The sequence below is a fragment of the Oncorhynchus nerka genome, linkage group LG15, assembly GCF_034236695.1.
Source record: "Oncorhynchus nerka isolate Pitt River linkage group LG15, Oner_Uvic_2.0, whole genome shotgun sequence".
Classification (NCBI taxonomy): domain Eukaryota; kingdom Metazoa; phylum Chordata; class Actinopteri; order Salmoniformes; family Salmonidae; genus Oncorhynchus; species Oncorhynchus nerka.
In genome coordinates this window covers 58189256-58204343 of record NC_088410.1, presented here as the reverse complement: position 1 = coordinate 58204343, position 15088 = coordinate 58189256, and the positions used below count along the sequence as shown (strand labels likewise).

Sequence of the window (15088 nt, the reverse complement as noted above, 5' to 3'; positions counted from 1 at the left end):
AGGCCATTCTACTGTCAATGTTGTGCCTTGGATTTACGTACAGAATAATACGAAATGCTCTGAAAGCATGTTGCCATGTTGCAGACAGACAGAAATGAGAGGCCACAACTACAGTATGCGATTCTCCATTAGTGATGGGTCATTTGCAAACTAATGGCTCTTTTAGGTGAACGTTGGGAACCGAATCGCATCGGCTAAAGAGACGTAGGTTTGGCTCGCTGATTTGCATATTGTTACTATTTTTTGAGATTCAAAACAACGGATTATCTGAAAATAAGTTACAAAATTACTAACTTCCTTTTTTTGCAGGCGATCTAATAACTTGGCCAGGTAAACATGTATTTGAACGTAAGACGATGTGACATAATGGTCGCCTACTTTTTGGGCTTTTACATTAGATTTTTAAAAATGTCATGGTGCTAGGTAAATTTTTAAGCATTTTGAACAAAGAGCCGTTGGGTGTCAAATGATAAGTGTCTTATACCTGAATGGAGTCAAATGGTAATGCTCATCACTAATCTCCTTGAGGGATATCTCTCATAATAAACCTAATGGTGCATGGATTGATCAAACAAACAAATCAAACGAAACCACCATAATTGTCCTCACCACATTTATTTTGTCAGTGAATGACCATAAGCTGCAAAGAACTTTAACTTACATTGAGAAATCTTCACAACCATGATACAAAAGAGAAAAATCACACACACAAACCTAAGATTATTATGCTCAAAAATATAAAATCCATGATTGATTCACTATAAAATATTGCTTCTCTATAACCATATTTTTCTTCCTGTGTCTGTCCATTCACGAGGACAGTGAGAGAGAGACAATAGCTGTGTTTGAGAGCATCAAAAACGTGATGTATCATGGGTAAATTGTGACCGACTGATGTACAAGTAATAATGACTCATTATTTACGATGCAAGGTCAATAGTAGATCAGTCAGTCAGCAGTCGCCTGCACTGTCGAACATTTCACATTTACATTTTAGTCATTTAGCAGATGCTCTTAACCAGAGCAACTTACAGTAGTGAGTGCATAATTGTACTTTTTCATACTGATCACCCGTGGGATTCGAACCCATAACCTTGGCGTTGCAAGCACCATACTCTACCAAAAGCCACACAGGACCCAAACAAGCCCAGTGGTTGCATAGCCGCGTGAAGTATGGGTGTGGAGGGTGCTGCAGCACCCCCTGAGAAATCCCCCAAAATAATCACAGCAAATATATATATATATATTTTCTCTCCACAAAAGTAGTGTACTGGGCCTTTACTAGTCCTGTATTAGTGGACCACTTGCTGTCTGTTGCGTGGGAAAGATGTGGTTAGCTAATATGTTAAACACCTATCCAGGCATTGTGAGATCTGGCAGGTGTCTGCAATGAAGTCAGCCAGGAACACGGCCAGTAGTTTGAGGTTTTTTACATGTTGTACGCCTGCCGTATGTTCAGTGAGTCTCGAAGCATCAGGTCCCGCAGGCGCCACAGTGCATCTGCCATCGTCTTGTGGGCTCCCTTGCTCTTCAGCCAATGGGAAGGGAGCCTGCTCTCCTGGTCTTTGGACAGGTGGGCATCTCTCCGACGCGCTGTGGAAATGACAGACTTTACCCATTTTGCTCAGAACACACACCCACAAACAGAAGTGTAGAAACTCAGCAATAAAGGACACCTAAGAGGACGGCTATTCAAGAGACCAATAATACATGAGAGTAGAGAGAGAAGGAAAGTGTTGCGCTCAATTCATTGGAGTTAATTCAGTATGCTGCAGTACAGGTGCATAGAGAAGAACAGCACATTTGTGATTAGAAATATACCTTTGAGAGATTGGTCCCACTTGCTGACTGTGTCGGTCTCTGCGTTCAAGCCCTCGATGTACTTGAGGTAGGCCTCAGAGTGAAGCACCCTCTGTGTCTTGGGCGGTGGAGCCACAAACATGGGAGTCATGGGCTGGAGGTGAGAGGGCTGGCCTAGCTGGCCTGGGTAGGGTGGAGGAGCCTGCTGCCCCGGGCTAAACATCCCAGGCTGAAGGGAGATACAGGAAAACATAATAAGAGCACTGCTTTTCCACTGCATTTGGGTACAATATACCGTGTAGAGTGCAGTTGCTCATGGGTAGTTCTTAGTAATAAGTTAGGCTTTTACCTGTTGCATGTAGTAGTGGCCTCCGGGACTTCCTTGCATGCCATTCATACCAGGACCCATCATACCTATCACAAAAGCAATGAGTTTCCACACACAACAACATGCATTGTTAGTGTAGGATGTATAACATGGTGGATGTGCATAGAACGCATGCTGTGGAATAAATGTGTGCGCTTCTTTATTTGTAGTCATATAGCTCCACATGCATTACATGTTTGTTCATTTGTTAATTGAGCTGACCATGGATTCCGAGATATGCGAGCAGATGGAACAGAGTAATACTGTGCGAATGTGTAGAGGAGAGGTAAAGGACGGTGGAACCCCTGTAGAGAAGGTCGCTACCCACTAGTGCCTACAGAAAGTCTACAACCCCCCCCCCCCCCTTGGATTTCTTCACATTTTATTGTGTTACAAAATGGGATTAAAATGGATTTAAGTGTCATTTTTTGTCAATGATCTACACAAAATACTCAGTCAAAGTGAGAAAACAATTAATATATATATATATATATATATATTAGATAAATAAAAAATAAAACACCTTGATTAGATAAGTGTTCACCCCACAAGTCAATACATGTTTCAATACACCTTTGGCAGCAATTACAGCCAGAGTCTTCTTGGCTAAGTCTCATAAGAGTTTTGCACACCTGCATTGGGCAATACCTGCAAATTATTAATTTAAAAATTATTCAAGCTCTGTCAAGGTGTTGGGGATCATGGGTAGACAGCCATTTTCAAGTCTTGCCACAGATTTTCAAGGAGAATTAGGTCAAAACTGTGACTTAGACACTCAGGAACATTCACAGTCTTCTTGGTAAGCAACTCCTGTGAAAGCTTTGGCTTTGTGTTGTAGGTTATTGTCCAGCTGAAAGGTGAATTCCTCTCCCAGTGTCTGGTGTAAAGCAGACTGAAGCAGGTTTTCCTTTAGGATTATGCCTGTACTTAGCTCCATCCAGTTTATTTTCATTCTGAAAAACTCCAAGCATACCCATACCATGATGTAGCCACCACCATGCTTGAAAATAAGGAAGCAGTTACTTAGTGATGTGTTGTGGTTGCTTTGCACTTAGGCCAAAGTGTATTCCTTTATATAATTTTCTTATCACTTTGATATTATGGAGTATTAGGTGTCGATCAATGACAAAAAATTACAATTAATTTGTAGACTTTCGATAGGCACTGTAGCTCTGATGCAGAGCAATAGAATGTCCAGCTACCTTCTTTACTTTTCAAAGTGTTTTGTTCTGCAAACTGGACCTCGCCAACTCAAGTATACATTTTCCCATCTCGGAACAGACAGACAGAGACCAGGCTTGGCAGCCTGAATGGTCAGTGGGCCACCACAGCACAGCCTGTCTGTGGACCAGGTAAACCCCTCCAGCAGGAGAGACCAAGACATGACTGACTGGAAGCTACTGACTGACCAGGACAGGTGTGGCCTTGGCCTGGAGTGGAAGGTGGGTGGGGTCCTTACCAGGGTAGGGCATGCCAGGGTGGTACCCAGGCATACCTGGCTGGAGGTGTTGGGGGGGCATCGGGCCCATATGGTGAGGTGGCATTGGGCCCATACCCAGCAAGCCCTCATGGGGGCCCTGCATGGGCATGCCGTAGGAGGGGCCGTAAGCTCCCATCATGCCTTAGGAGGAGGAGGCGGAGCCGGGAATGACAACAACAACGATACCCATGCATAAGTGACATGCAACTGACTATCCAAAAGACATGCACTACATATTCATGAATGATAAAATATTAAGTTAAACAAGCTAGTAAGTAAAACAAGAATGGATGTTACTGTAAAGAAGAGTTTAAAATAATACAAATACTATTTCTGGTCATGCAGTTGATTTGGATCATGCAAACTCTGATTCAATGCATTTGATGCAAAAACAAAATATAAAACAGGGATGAAATACTACATTAAAATTAGCAGCAACAGAGACAAAAACAATCAGCCTATAATGAGGATGCGGTTGAAAGCCAGGGGTAAATAAATTAAGGTTGAATTGTTTTAGCAGTCCAGCTTCATTATTTCCCAGGTAGCTGCTAAGTCCCAAGCAATGGTGCCATCTCCCTGAATCCCAAATCTCCCCTAGCCACTACCCTTTAGGCACTGTAGATCTGGGTGCTTAGGAGCTAGTGGTTGATTTGGGATGTCGGTCTCTGTGAGGAAGGGGTTACCTGGACCAGGCATCATTCCCATGTGGCTAGGCGAAGGCACCACCCCCATCATGGACCCTACTGGGGTACCTGCTCTCGGGGATGCTTGCTGCTGGGCTGCCCTCTCCTTCTCCTGCCGCTCCACCACCCTGGCTGCCCGCTCTGGAACAAACAACAATACGCAGACTTGGATTCATTCACAACGCTAACACTGAAGGGACATAACACTCCAAGTTTGTCAGATGTTTGGCTAGGGATATGGACTAGTGTATTTTGTTTTGTCGACATTTGGAAAGTTTACCTTCCAATTAGCTGTTTCTAGCAGGCCTGACGTGACATTTTTTTATCCAACATGTACTTTACTCGCATGAAAAGATAGGATGGAAACCTGGTTATTGTCATCACCAACCTGATTGCAGATCTCAACCGGTGTATGAATCCCACTGGTGAAACAAAGTCTCCATAGAGATGTCTCAGTACTAGCATGCTTCTCTGGCCTTCCTACCTTCATACTCTACTTTCTTGGGAGCCTCCAGGTTCCTCCACTCGGTGCCCACCAGACGGCTGAGCTCCCCGAAGGAGAAATCAGGGTGGCGGGTCTTGATGACCGAACGCATCTCACTGCTGAATAGGATATAACCACTCATGTTGACCTTCCTCTTGGCTCCTTCCTTCTTAGAAACACCCTTCGCCTTGGGAGTGGACTGTGAGAGAAACAGGGGGTAGACCCAGTCAATGAACAGTAACACCCATGTTAATTAATAGTCACACCCCTGCATAAACCGAATTAGCATAATAAATACACCCCATAACATCCATCTGTATAAAGCTAAAGATGTGTTTTTTCTTTTTGCATGGGTTGCGTCTCAATCCACCGCATCTGTCAATGTTGGCCTTCCGTATCTGCGGTGAAAGGTGGCAGAGCTACAGGGGTGTTTGTCAGACTAGGAGACATCCTGAAAATCGTAGTGTCCAAAAGATAGAAAGAGATAGCTATATACAGTGCATTCGGAAAGTATTCAGACCTCTTGACATTTCCCACATTTTGTTATGTTACAGCCATACCAAAATGGATTAAAATGGTTATTTTCCCTCAATCTACACACAGTACCCCATGATGACAAAGCAAAAACAGGTTTTTATACATTTTTGCAAATGTATAGAAAATATATATTTTTTTTACATAAGTATTCAGACCCTTTACTCAGCACTTTGTTGAAGCACCATTGGCAGCAATTACAGCCTCGAGTCTTCTTGGGTATGACGCTACAAGCTTGGCACACCTGTATTTGGGGAGTGTTTCCCATTCTTCTCTGCAGATCGGGCTGTCATGTGCCTTTTAATGAGGAGTGGCTTCCTTCTGGCCACTCTACCATAAAGGCGTGATTGGTGGAGTGCTGCAGAGATGGGAGAACCTTCCAGAAGGACGACCATCTCCACAGAGAAACTCTGTCAGAGTGACCATTGGGTTCTTGGAAACGTCCATCACCAAGGCCCTTCTCCCCCGATAGTGCAGCTTGGCCGGGTGGCCAGCTCTAGGAATAGTCTTGTTGGTTCCAAACTTCATCCATTCAAGAATGGTGGAGGCCACTGTGTTATTGGGGATCTTCTCTGCTGCAGAAGTGTTTTTGGGACCCTTCCCCAGATCTGTGCCTCGACACAATCCTGTCTCAGAGCTCTATGGACAATTCCTTCGACCTCAAGGCTTGGTTTTGGCTCTGACTGGGACATTCTATAGAGAGGTGTGTGCGCCTTTCCAAATCATGTCCAATCAATTGAATGTACCACAGGTTGACTTCAATCAAGTTGAGGAAACATCTCAAGAATGATCAAGAGAAACAGGATGCCCCTGAGCTCAATTTCAAGTCACATAGCAAAGGGTCTGAATACTTACAGTACCAGTCAAAAGTTTGGACACACCTACAAGGGTTTTTCTTTATTTTTTACTATTTATACATTGTAGAATAATAATGAAGACATCAAAACTATGAAATAACACATGAAATCATGTAGTAACCAAAATAATTGCTAAACAATTTAAATATTTAACATTTGAAATTCCTCAAAGTAGCCACCCATTGTCTTGATGACAGCTTTGCACACTCTTGTCATTCTCCCAACAAGCTTCATGAGGTAGTCACCTGGAATGCAATTTCAATTAACAGGTCTGCCTCGTTAAAAGTTTCCTTCTTAATGCGTTTGAGCCAATAAGGTACGGGTGGTATACAGAAGATAACCCTATTTGGTAAAAGACCAAGTCCATATTATGGCAAGAACAGCCCAAATAAGCAAAGAGAAACGACAGTTTCATTACTTTAAGACATGAAGATCAGTCAATCCAGAAAATTACAAGAACTTTGAAAGTTTCTTCAAGTGCAGTCGCAGAAACCATCAAGCGCTATGATGAAACTGGCTTTCATGAGGACCGTCACAGGAAAGGAAGACCCAGAGTTACCTCTGCTGGTCATTACAGTTACCAGCCTCAGAAATCTGCAATTAACTGCACCTCAGATTGCAGCCCAAATAAATGCTTCAGAGTTCAAGTAACAGATACATCTCAACATCAACTGTTCAGAGGAGACTGGGGCAAAATCAGGTCTTCATGGTCGAATTGCTACTAAAGGACACCAATAAGAAGAATAAACTTGCTTGGGCCAAAAAACACGAGCAATGGACATTAGTCCGGTGGAAAGCTGTCCTTTGGTCTGATGTGTCTTTGTGAGACGCGGAGTAGGTGAACGGATGATCTCCGCATGTGTGGTTCCCACCGTGAAGCATGGAGGAGTGATGGTGTGGAGGTGCTTTGCTGGTTACACGGTCTGTGATTTATTTACAATTCAAGGCACACTTAACCAGCATGGCTACCACAGCAGCAATACGCCACCCATCTGGTTTGCGCTTAGTGGAACTATAATATTTTCCCCAAACAGGACAATGACCCAAAACACACCTCCAGGCTGTGTAAGGGTTATTTGACAAAGAGGGAGAGTGATGGGGTGCTGTATCAGATGACCTGGCCTCCACAATCACCCTAATTGAGATGGTTTGGGATTAGTTTCTGAAAAAACCTACACTCGATCCCTCCGATGTCAACAACTACAGACCAGTATCCCTTCTTTCTTTTCTCTCCAAAACTCTTGAACGTGCTGTCCTTGGCCAGCTCTCCCGCTATCTCTCTCAGAATGACCTTCTTGATCCAAATCAGTCAGGTTTCAAGACTAGTCATTCAACTGAGACTGCTCTTCTCTGTATCACGGAGGCGCTCCGCACTGCTAAAGCTAACTCTCTCTCCTCTGCTCTCATCCTTCTAGACCTATCGGCTGCCTTCGATACTGTGAACCATCAGATCCTCCTCTCCACCCTCTCCGAGTTGGGCATCTCCGGCGCGGCCCACGCTTGGATTGCGTCCTACCTGACAGGTCGCTCCTACCAGGTGGCGTGGCGAGAATCCGTCTCCACACCACGTGCTCTCACCACTGGTGTCCCCCAGGGCTCTGTTCTAGGCCCTCTCCTATTCTCGCTATACACCAAGTCACTTGGCTCTGTCATAACCTCACATGGTCTCTCCTATCATTGCTATGCAGACGACACACAATTAATCTTCTCCTTTCCCCTTCTGATGACCAGGTGGCGAATCGCATCTCTGCATGTCTGGCAGACATATCCGTGTGGATGACGGATCACCACCTCAAGCTGAACCTCGGCAAGACGGAGCTGCTCTTCCTCCCGGGAAGGACTGCCCGTTCCATGATCTCGCCATCACGGTTGACAACTCCATTGTGTCCTCCTCCCAGAGCGCTAAGAACCTTGGCGTGATCCTGGACAACACCCTGTCGTTCTCAACTAACATCAAGGCGGTGGCCCGTTCCTGTAGGTTCATGCTCTACAACATCCGCAGAGTACGACCCTGCCTCACACAGGAAGCGGCGCAGGTCCTAATCCAGGCACTTGTCATCTCCCGTCTGGATTACTGCAACTCGCTGTTGGCTGGGCTCCTGCCTGTGCCATTAAACCCCTACAACTCATCCAGAACGCCGCAGCCCGTCTGGTGTTCAACCTTCCCAAGTTCTCTCACGTCACCCCGCTCCTCCGCTCCCTCCACTGGCTTCCAGTTGAAGCTCGCATCCGCTACAAGACCATGGTGCTTGCCTACGGAGCTGTGAGGGGAACGGCACCTCAGTACCTCCAGGCTCTGATCAGGCCCTACACCCAAACAAGGGCACTGCGTTCATCCACCTCTGGCCTGCTCGCCTCCCTACCACTGAGGAAGTACAGTTCCCGCTCAGCCCAGTCAAAACTGTTCGCTGCTCTGGCCCCCCAATGGTGGAACAAACTCCCTCACGACGCCAGGACAGCGGAGTCAATCACCACCTTCCGGAGACACCTGAAACCCCACCTCTTTAAGGAATACCTAGGATAGGATAAAGTAATCCTCTCACCCCCTCCCCTGAAAAGATTTAGATGCACTACTGTTCCACTGGAGGTCATAAGGTGAATGCACCAATTTGTAAGTCGCTCTGGATAAGAGCGTCTGCTAAATGACTTAAATGTAAATGTGTAGTTGGACCGCAGAGTGAAGGAAAAGCAGCCAACAAGTGCTCAGCATATGTGGGAACTCCTTCAAGACTGTTGGAAAAACATTCCTCATGAAGCTGGTTGAGAGAATGGCAAGAGTATGCACAGCTGTCATCAAGGCAAAGGGTGACTACTTTGAATATGAACTTTTTTGGTTACTACATGATTCCATAAAGAAAAACCCTTGAATGAGTATGTGTGTCCAAAATTTTGACTGTTACTATACATACATACGTACATACATACACGCATACATAAAGGGGACTTATCTAAATCAAATAGCTAAATTATCCTTTGTTACACCATCTTAAAACAATTCCATATGTTAGCTTAGTAGAAGTTTTAAGATCTTGGGGTTATGATGGTAATGGGTGTAAAATCTACATAAAGCTGTGTGTGATGCATGACTGGCTGAATGGAGGGGTTAGGTGGGAGTAGGCATACGAACTGGATGCTTGGATAAAAGTAAGACACTGGGCCAAGGATGTGTGAATGGCTGTATATGAGGAAGGGATAAGATATTTGGGGCGAGGAGAGGCGTGTGTGTGTGGAAGGGTACAACAGTTGGGCATTCAGTACGTGTGGGTGTTTGTAAGACCTGGGGAGGAGGGGTATAAGGCATGACGTCCAAATCGCTTGCCAGAGGGGTCTGAATGGTGGGCATGGAGGGGGTCTCTGGAGCCTCATCCTCATCCTCCAGGTCATCCAGATCCTCATCCCCCTCATCCATGTCTGCCAGTTTCAGCTCCAGCTCCTCAATCTTCTTATTCAGCAGAGGAGACGCCTCCTTCTGGGGCACTATCAACTTCCTGGAAATGGACCAATCAGAGAAGAGGGTTGATACCAGCTAAACAAGAAAATCACAAGTGCTATCTATTTAACCAAGTCTTTGGCTACAGTCCAATTATCTTCCCTTGTTCTCCCTGAAGTAAGCAGAGAAGCTTCCTTAGCCTGTATATACACACCAGTCCAATCCACGAGGGGGAGTGAATTAGTTCAGGGCACACTTCAGGAGGAGGAAGGGGATAGGGCTTGTGAGTCACTCCCACCTGAAGTAGTAGACCTCGTCGTCCACCACCTTAGCGTGGAGGGAGAAGCGCTTCAGGCCCTTAAACTTCTTCATCTGCTTCTCACTCTCAATGTAACGGCTCTCACACAGAAACACGTCCTCTTCAGACACCTCAGTGGGCCGACACGACAGGTAGTCCTTAAAGGACGACACCACACATTTACCTGCAGGATGGAGGGATGGAGAGAGTGATGGTTAATTATAGGGCCAATTATACTGCTATTGAACCTAGTATTCCAGGGGGTACTTGATGTCTGAAACGGTTTGAATGTCTGAAACTAGTCTAGCAAAGGTTTGATAATGGAAACAACTATAATGAATGCATGTTGAGTGTAGAGAGGATGCGGAAGGCAGTGCAGAAGCCTAGCAAAGTAGCAAGGTACCTATGACGCAGGTCATGGGGCAGGCCTCCTCCACGTTGCTGAGGAACACCTCTCTCTTGTAGAACATCCTGGTGGGCTCGTGTCCCGTCTCCTCTGGGTGGATGAAGATGGGTCCGAAGAAAAATGCTGCGCCGTCGCGCACCCACAGCTTCTCTATCCTGTTACAGGTCAATCCATTAAAATAGCCCCGTTGGCTTCCTAATGGCCACATTCACAGACATACACCACATCTCCATACTCAAAACACAAAGGGTTTATCTCAATCCATATTTCTGTGATTTTTTTATCTCCTCAACTGCATTGGAGGAGTAAGGTCACAGGTCCCTCCCCTCGGACCATGTTCTCCAATGCATTTTTTGAGAAAGAGGCGATAGGATGAGAGGAATCGAGGAAAGAGAAAGAGCCACCGACACCATCAACACATTACAAAAGAGTTCTGAAGAGAAACCAAATACCACGAGGTGTGTTTGACGTACCTGCCGACACGGGGTTTAACGAGCCCGTGTGACTGGACGTAGACACAGTCTCCCACCTTCAGCCACATGTTGTTGTAGTGGAGCTGGTCGTAGTACTGACAGTCTGGCTCCCCTCCACTCATCTCTACCGGGACATCCTCAAGCTCCTACACAGAGTCACATAGTATGAGAGCACACACTCAGTAACACCAGTACACTTTTTTACACTATCGTGTCAACCCAAACCCGTATTGTGCCAACTCAAGATATTTTCCTTTCACGGCGTCCTTTCCAACACCGCTCCAGCAACTATGGTGCGTAAACCAACACAGCTCGCTTTGTTCAGTTCGGCTCAACAATATGGAACGGGTACGTTAATACATTCCAATGTTTCAGTGTTGTTTACGATGAAATTATAGATAAGAAGTAAGGATGAATTGTTCGAATCCGGTTATCGAAATTAACCTCCCAAAATAACTCCCTTTTCCCGGGATAAATAACTGTGAGAAACCGGTAAATGATAATAATAAATGACCGACATGAACAGCATGGAGTGATATGGAACTGTTAAATGATATGCAATGTCTAAATCTGGCTTCTCTACAGCCTGTATGATGAATCAGGGTGGGGACAGACAGTCCATCTCAGTATGGAGTCAGTTCACAATGTACGTAGACCCATCATGGTAACTTTTTTATTGCGACATGTAGGCCTACATTTGCTGCAGCATAGCCTATGCTACAGTAATATAAAGACCGAATGCACGTCTAAATTTACCAATCTCTATCTGGCTTTCGGGAGTCACTGTTTTTTTAAATTGTAAAGATAAATTTTTTTAAATTGCAGTTGCTGAGTCTTAAAGACAGCCTATCACTCGAATATCATTGCACGCGCGAGCATTCTCTCGCATTCAAATGGCATCCTAGAGATCTCTCTCTCATATAGTGCATCTATATATAGTGTATGTGGACACCCCTTCAAATTAGTGGATTAGGCTCTTTCAGCCACACCCGTTGCTGACAGGTGTATAATAGCAGATAGCAATACACTCTCCATAGACAAACATTGGCAGCAGAATGGCCCGTACTGAAGAGCTGAGTGACTTTCAACGTGAAACCTTTCCAACAGTTCAGTTCGTCAAATTTCTGCCCGCTAGAGCTGCCCCGGTCAACTGTAAGTGCTGTTATTGTGAAGTGGAAACGTCTAGGAGCAACAACGGTTCAGCCATGAAGTGGTAGGCCACACAAGCTCATAGAACAGGACCACCGAGAGCTGAAGCGCGTAAAAATCATCTGTCCTGTTGTAACAGGACAACACCCTGTCGTTCTCAACTAACATCAAGGCGGTGGCCCGTTCTTGTAGGTTCATGCTCTACAACATCCGCAGAGTACGACCCTGCCTCACACAGGAAGCAGCGCAGGTCCTAATCCAGGCACTTGTCATCTCCCGTCTGGATTACTGCAACTCGCTGTTGGCTGGGCTCCCTGCCTGTGCCATTAAACCCCTACAACTCATCCAGAACGCCGCAGCCCGTCTGGTGTTCAACCTTCCCAAGTTCTCTCACGTCACCCCGCTCCTCCGCTCTCTCCACTGGCTTCCAGTTGAAGCTCGCATCCGCTACAAGACCATGGTGCTTGCCTACGGAGCTGTGAGGGGAACGGCACCTCAGTACCTCCAGGCTCTGATCAGGCCCTACACCCAAACAAGGGCACTGCGTTCATCCACCTCTGGCCTGCTCGCCTCCCTACCACTGAGGAAGTACAGTTCCCGCGCAGCCCAGTCAAAACTGTTCGCTGCTCTGGCCCCCCAATGGTGGAACAAACTCCCTCACGACGCCAGGACAGCGGAGTCAATCACCACCTTCCGGAGACACCTGAAACCCCACCTCTTTCAGGAATACCTAGGATAGGATAAAGTAATCCTTCTCACCCCCCCCCCCCCTTAAAAGATTTAGATGCACTATTGTAAAGTGGCTGTTCCACTGGATGTCTTAAGGTGAACGCACCAATTTGTAAGTCGCTCTGGATAAGAGCGTCTGCTAAATGACTTAAATGTAATGTAAATGTAAATGTAACACTCACTACCAAGTTCAAACTGCCTCTAGAAGCAACGTCAACACAATAACTCGGGGGGAGCTTCATGAAATGGGTTTCCATGGCCGAACAGCCGCACACAAGCCTAAGATCACCATGTGCAATGCCAAGCGTCGGCTGCAGTGGTGTAAAGCTTGCCGCCATTCTTCTATGGAGCAGTGGAAACACGTTCCCTGGATTGATGAATCACGCTTCACCATCTGGCAGTCCGATTAACGAATCTGGGTTAGGCAAATGACAGGAGAATGCTACCAGCCCCAATGCATAGTGCCAACTGTACAGTTTGGTGAAAGAGGAATAAATGGTCTGGGGCTATTTTTTATGGTTCGGGTTAGGCCCCTTAATTCCAGTGAAGGGAAATATTAATGCTACAGCATACAATGATATTCTAGACGATTCTGTGCTTCCAACTTCGTGGCAACAGTTTGGGGAAGGCCCTTACCTGTTTCAGCATCACAACGCCCCCGTGCACAAAGCGAGGTCCATACAGAAATAGTTTGTCGAGATCGGTGTGGAAAGAGCACTGACCTTAACCCCATCGAACAACTTTGGGATAAATTGGATTTCCGATTGCAAGCTAGGCCTAATTGGCCTACATCAGTGCCCGAACTCACTAATGCTCTTGTGGCTGAATGGAAGCAAGTCCCAGCAGCAATGTTCCAACATCTAGTGGAAAGCCTTCCCAGAAGAGTGGAGGCTGTTCTATCAAAGGGGGGGACCAACTTCATATTAATGCCCATGATTTTGGAATGAGATGTTCGACGAGCAGCTGTCCACATACACTACATGAACAAAAGCATCTATCCTCCTAGCCAACCTCTTTAAGATAATAAATTCAATGCAGTAGAAGCCTTATATTTAGCTAATTAATGATGGGTTATGCATAATATGCTACTAACTTACAGCCTCTGTTACTTGCGCAATACGCAAGTACCTGTGCTACGCTTGTCTCTCCTTAAATAAAAATGCTCCTTAACTCTGAGTCCCATGCAGGAAAAGGTAGACTAGAATAGCTTGCTGGACATAATTTTTTAACATTTCTAATACCAATACACTATTCCAATAGGAACGTAAGCTCTTTACTTGCTGAATGCTAAATACAGCAGCCAATAGAACTCACGGGTAGTTTAAAAGAAGCGTGAACGTGCGATGGCGATAGCAGTTATTCATTCAGACCCATTCAATCTTCGTGAAGAGAAGTGAAAGCCTTCATCTAATTCTAGTCCAATATTCTAGGATGTCATTATAATGAGGACTTATTTCATTTAACTGTTGAAAGCGAGGAAGGAATGAAGCAACAACAGAGTGATAAAAAGGAGGTAGTCTAATAACATTAGGGGACATGTTATGAAAGTGATATATGCGTCAGCCTACTAATTATGCAAATTGGCTGTATTATATTTCAAAATTAAAATCTAATTCGCTAGCCTATGCTTGCAACATTGTAGGCCTCATGGGCTGCACCAGAACCCATGTTCTCTTCTGCTTTATCATGGTTTGAATGATGTAATGTGTAATTCCAGTCCATATAATACAGCATAATACAGTACAGTAACGCAGTTCACACTAAAAACATTAGCCTACTGGAGCTAGTTTCATTTATTTACCCAAGAGAGAATATACAGTGCGAACTGGCTTGCTGGAAAGGTGGTATCCTATGATGGTGCCACCTTGAAAGTCACTGAGCTCTTCAGTATGGGCCATTCTACTGCCAATGTTGTCTCAGATTTATGCACAGAATAATACAAAATGCCCCGAGAGCATGTTGCAGACAGACAGATGAGTGGCCACAACTACAGTAGCTAGCTACATCATGGGCTTTTTAAAATGTTTTTCTGTCATGCAGAAATGTGTAGTAGCCTATATCATAGATGTATTGGACAACGGTACAATCATTTGGGCTTGGGCTCATTAAATGTCGTTCATGTAGGGCTCATAAAATGTATGTAATATATGGCTCATCAGGCTCAGGTAGCGTCAGGTTAAAATGTTCATGCTTATCAAACCGCCAATCAAATCCAGACATATTTATATGCTTTATAATGCTTTTGAATAACAATTCCGGTTTGGCAGGAAATACTGGGTTACCTGGGAGAAGAGTGAATTGTAAAATACCAGGAAAATATTCACCCTTAAAAGAAGTCCTCAATGAAGTGGTCTCACAAGTACAGTAAATATGATGGTCTTATTTGTGATGGACATGT

The 15088-nt window shown here is 45.2% G+C and overlaps 1 protein-coding gene across 4 annotated transcripts in view; it reads right to left on the bottom strand.

The window, feature by feature from the left end:
* Positions 1–599: 599 nt before the first annotated feature.
* pbrm1l (polybromo 1, like) overlaps positions 600–15088 on the bottom strand; it is a 38909-nt gene continuing 24420 nt past the window's right edge. Inside the window, exons 22-31 of one of the 4 annotated variants that reach the window (XM_029682866.2) lie at positions 10813–10958; positions 10337–10494; positions 9934–10117; positions 9483–9693; positions 4815–5013; positions 4331–4471; positions 3627–3788; positions 2150–2214; positions 1822–2029; positions 600–1593 (exon numbers count right to left, since the gene is read on the bottom strand). In XM_029682866.2, the coding sequence (XP_029538726.2) occupies positions 1430–1593; positions 1822–2029; positions 2150–2214; positions 3627–3788; positions 4331–4471; positions 4815–5013; positions 9483–9693; positions 9934–10117; positions 10337–10494; positions 10813–10958 (1638 nt within the window). In that variant the 3' untranslated portion in view covers positions 600–1429. The remainder of the gene's footprint in view (positions 1594–1821; positions 2030–2149; positions 2215–3626; positions 3789–4330; positions 4472–4814; positions 5014–9482; positions 9694–9933; positions 10118–10336; positions 10495–10812; positions 10959–15088) is intronic. The other 3 variants (XM_029682867.2, XM_065001746.1, XM_029682868.2) reach the window with 3 other exon arrangements.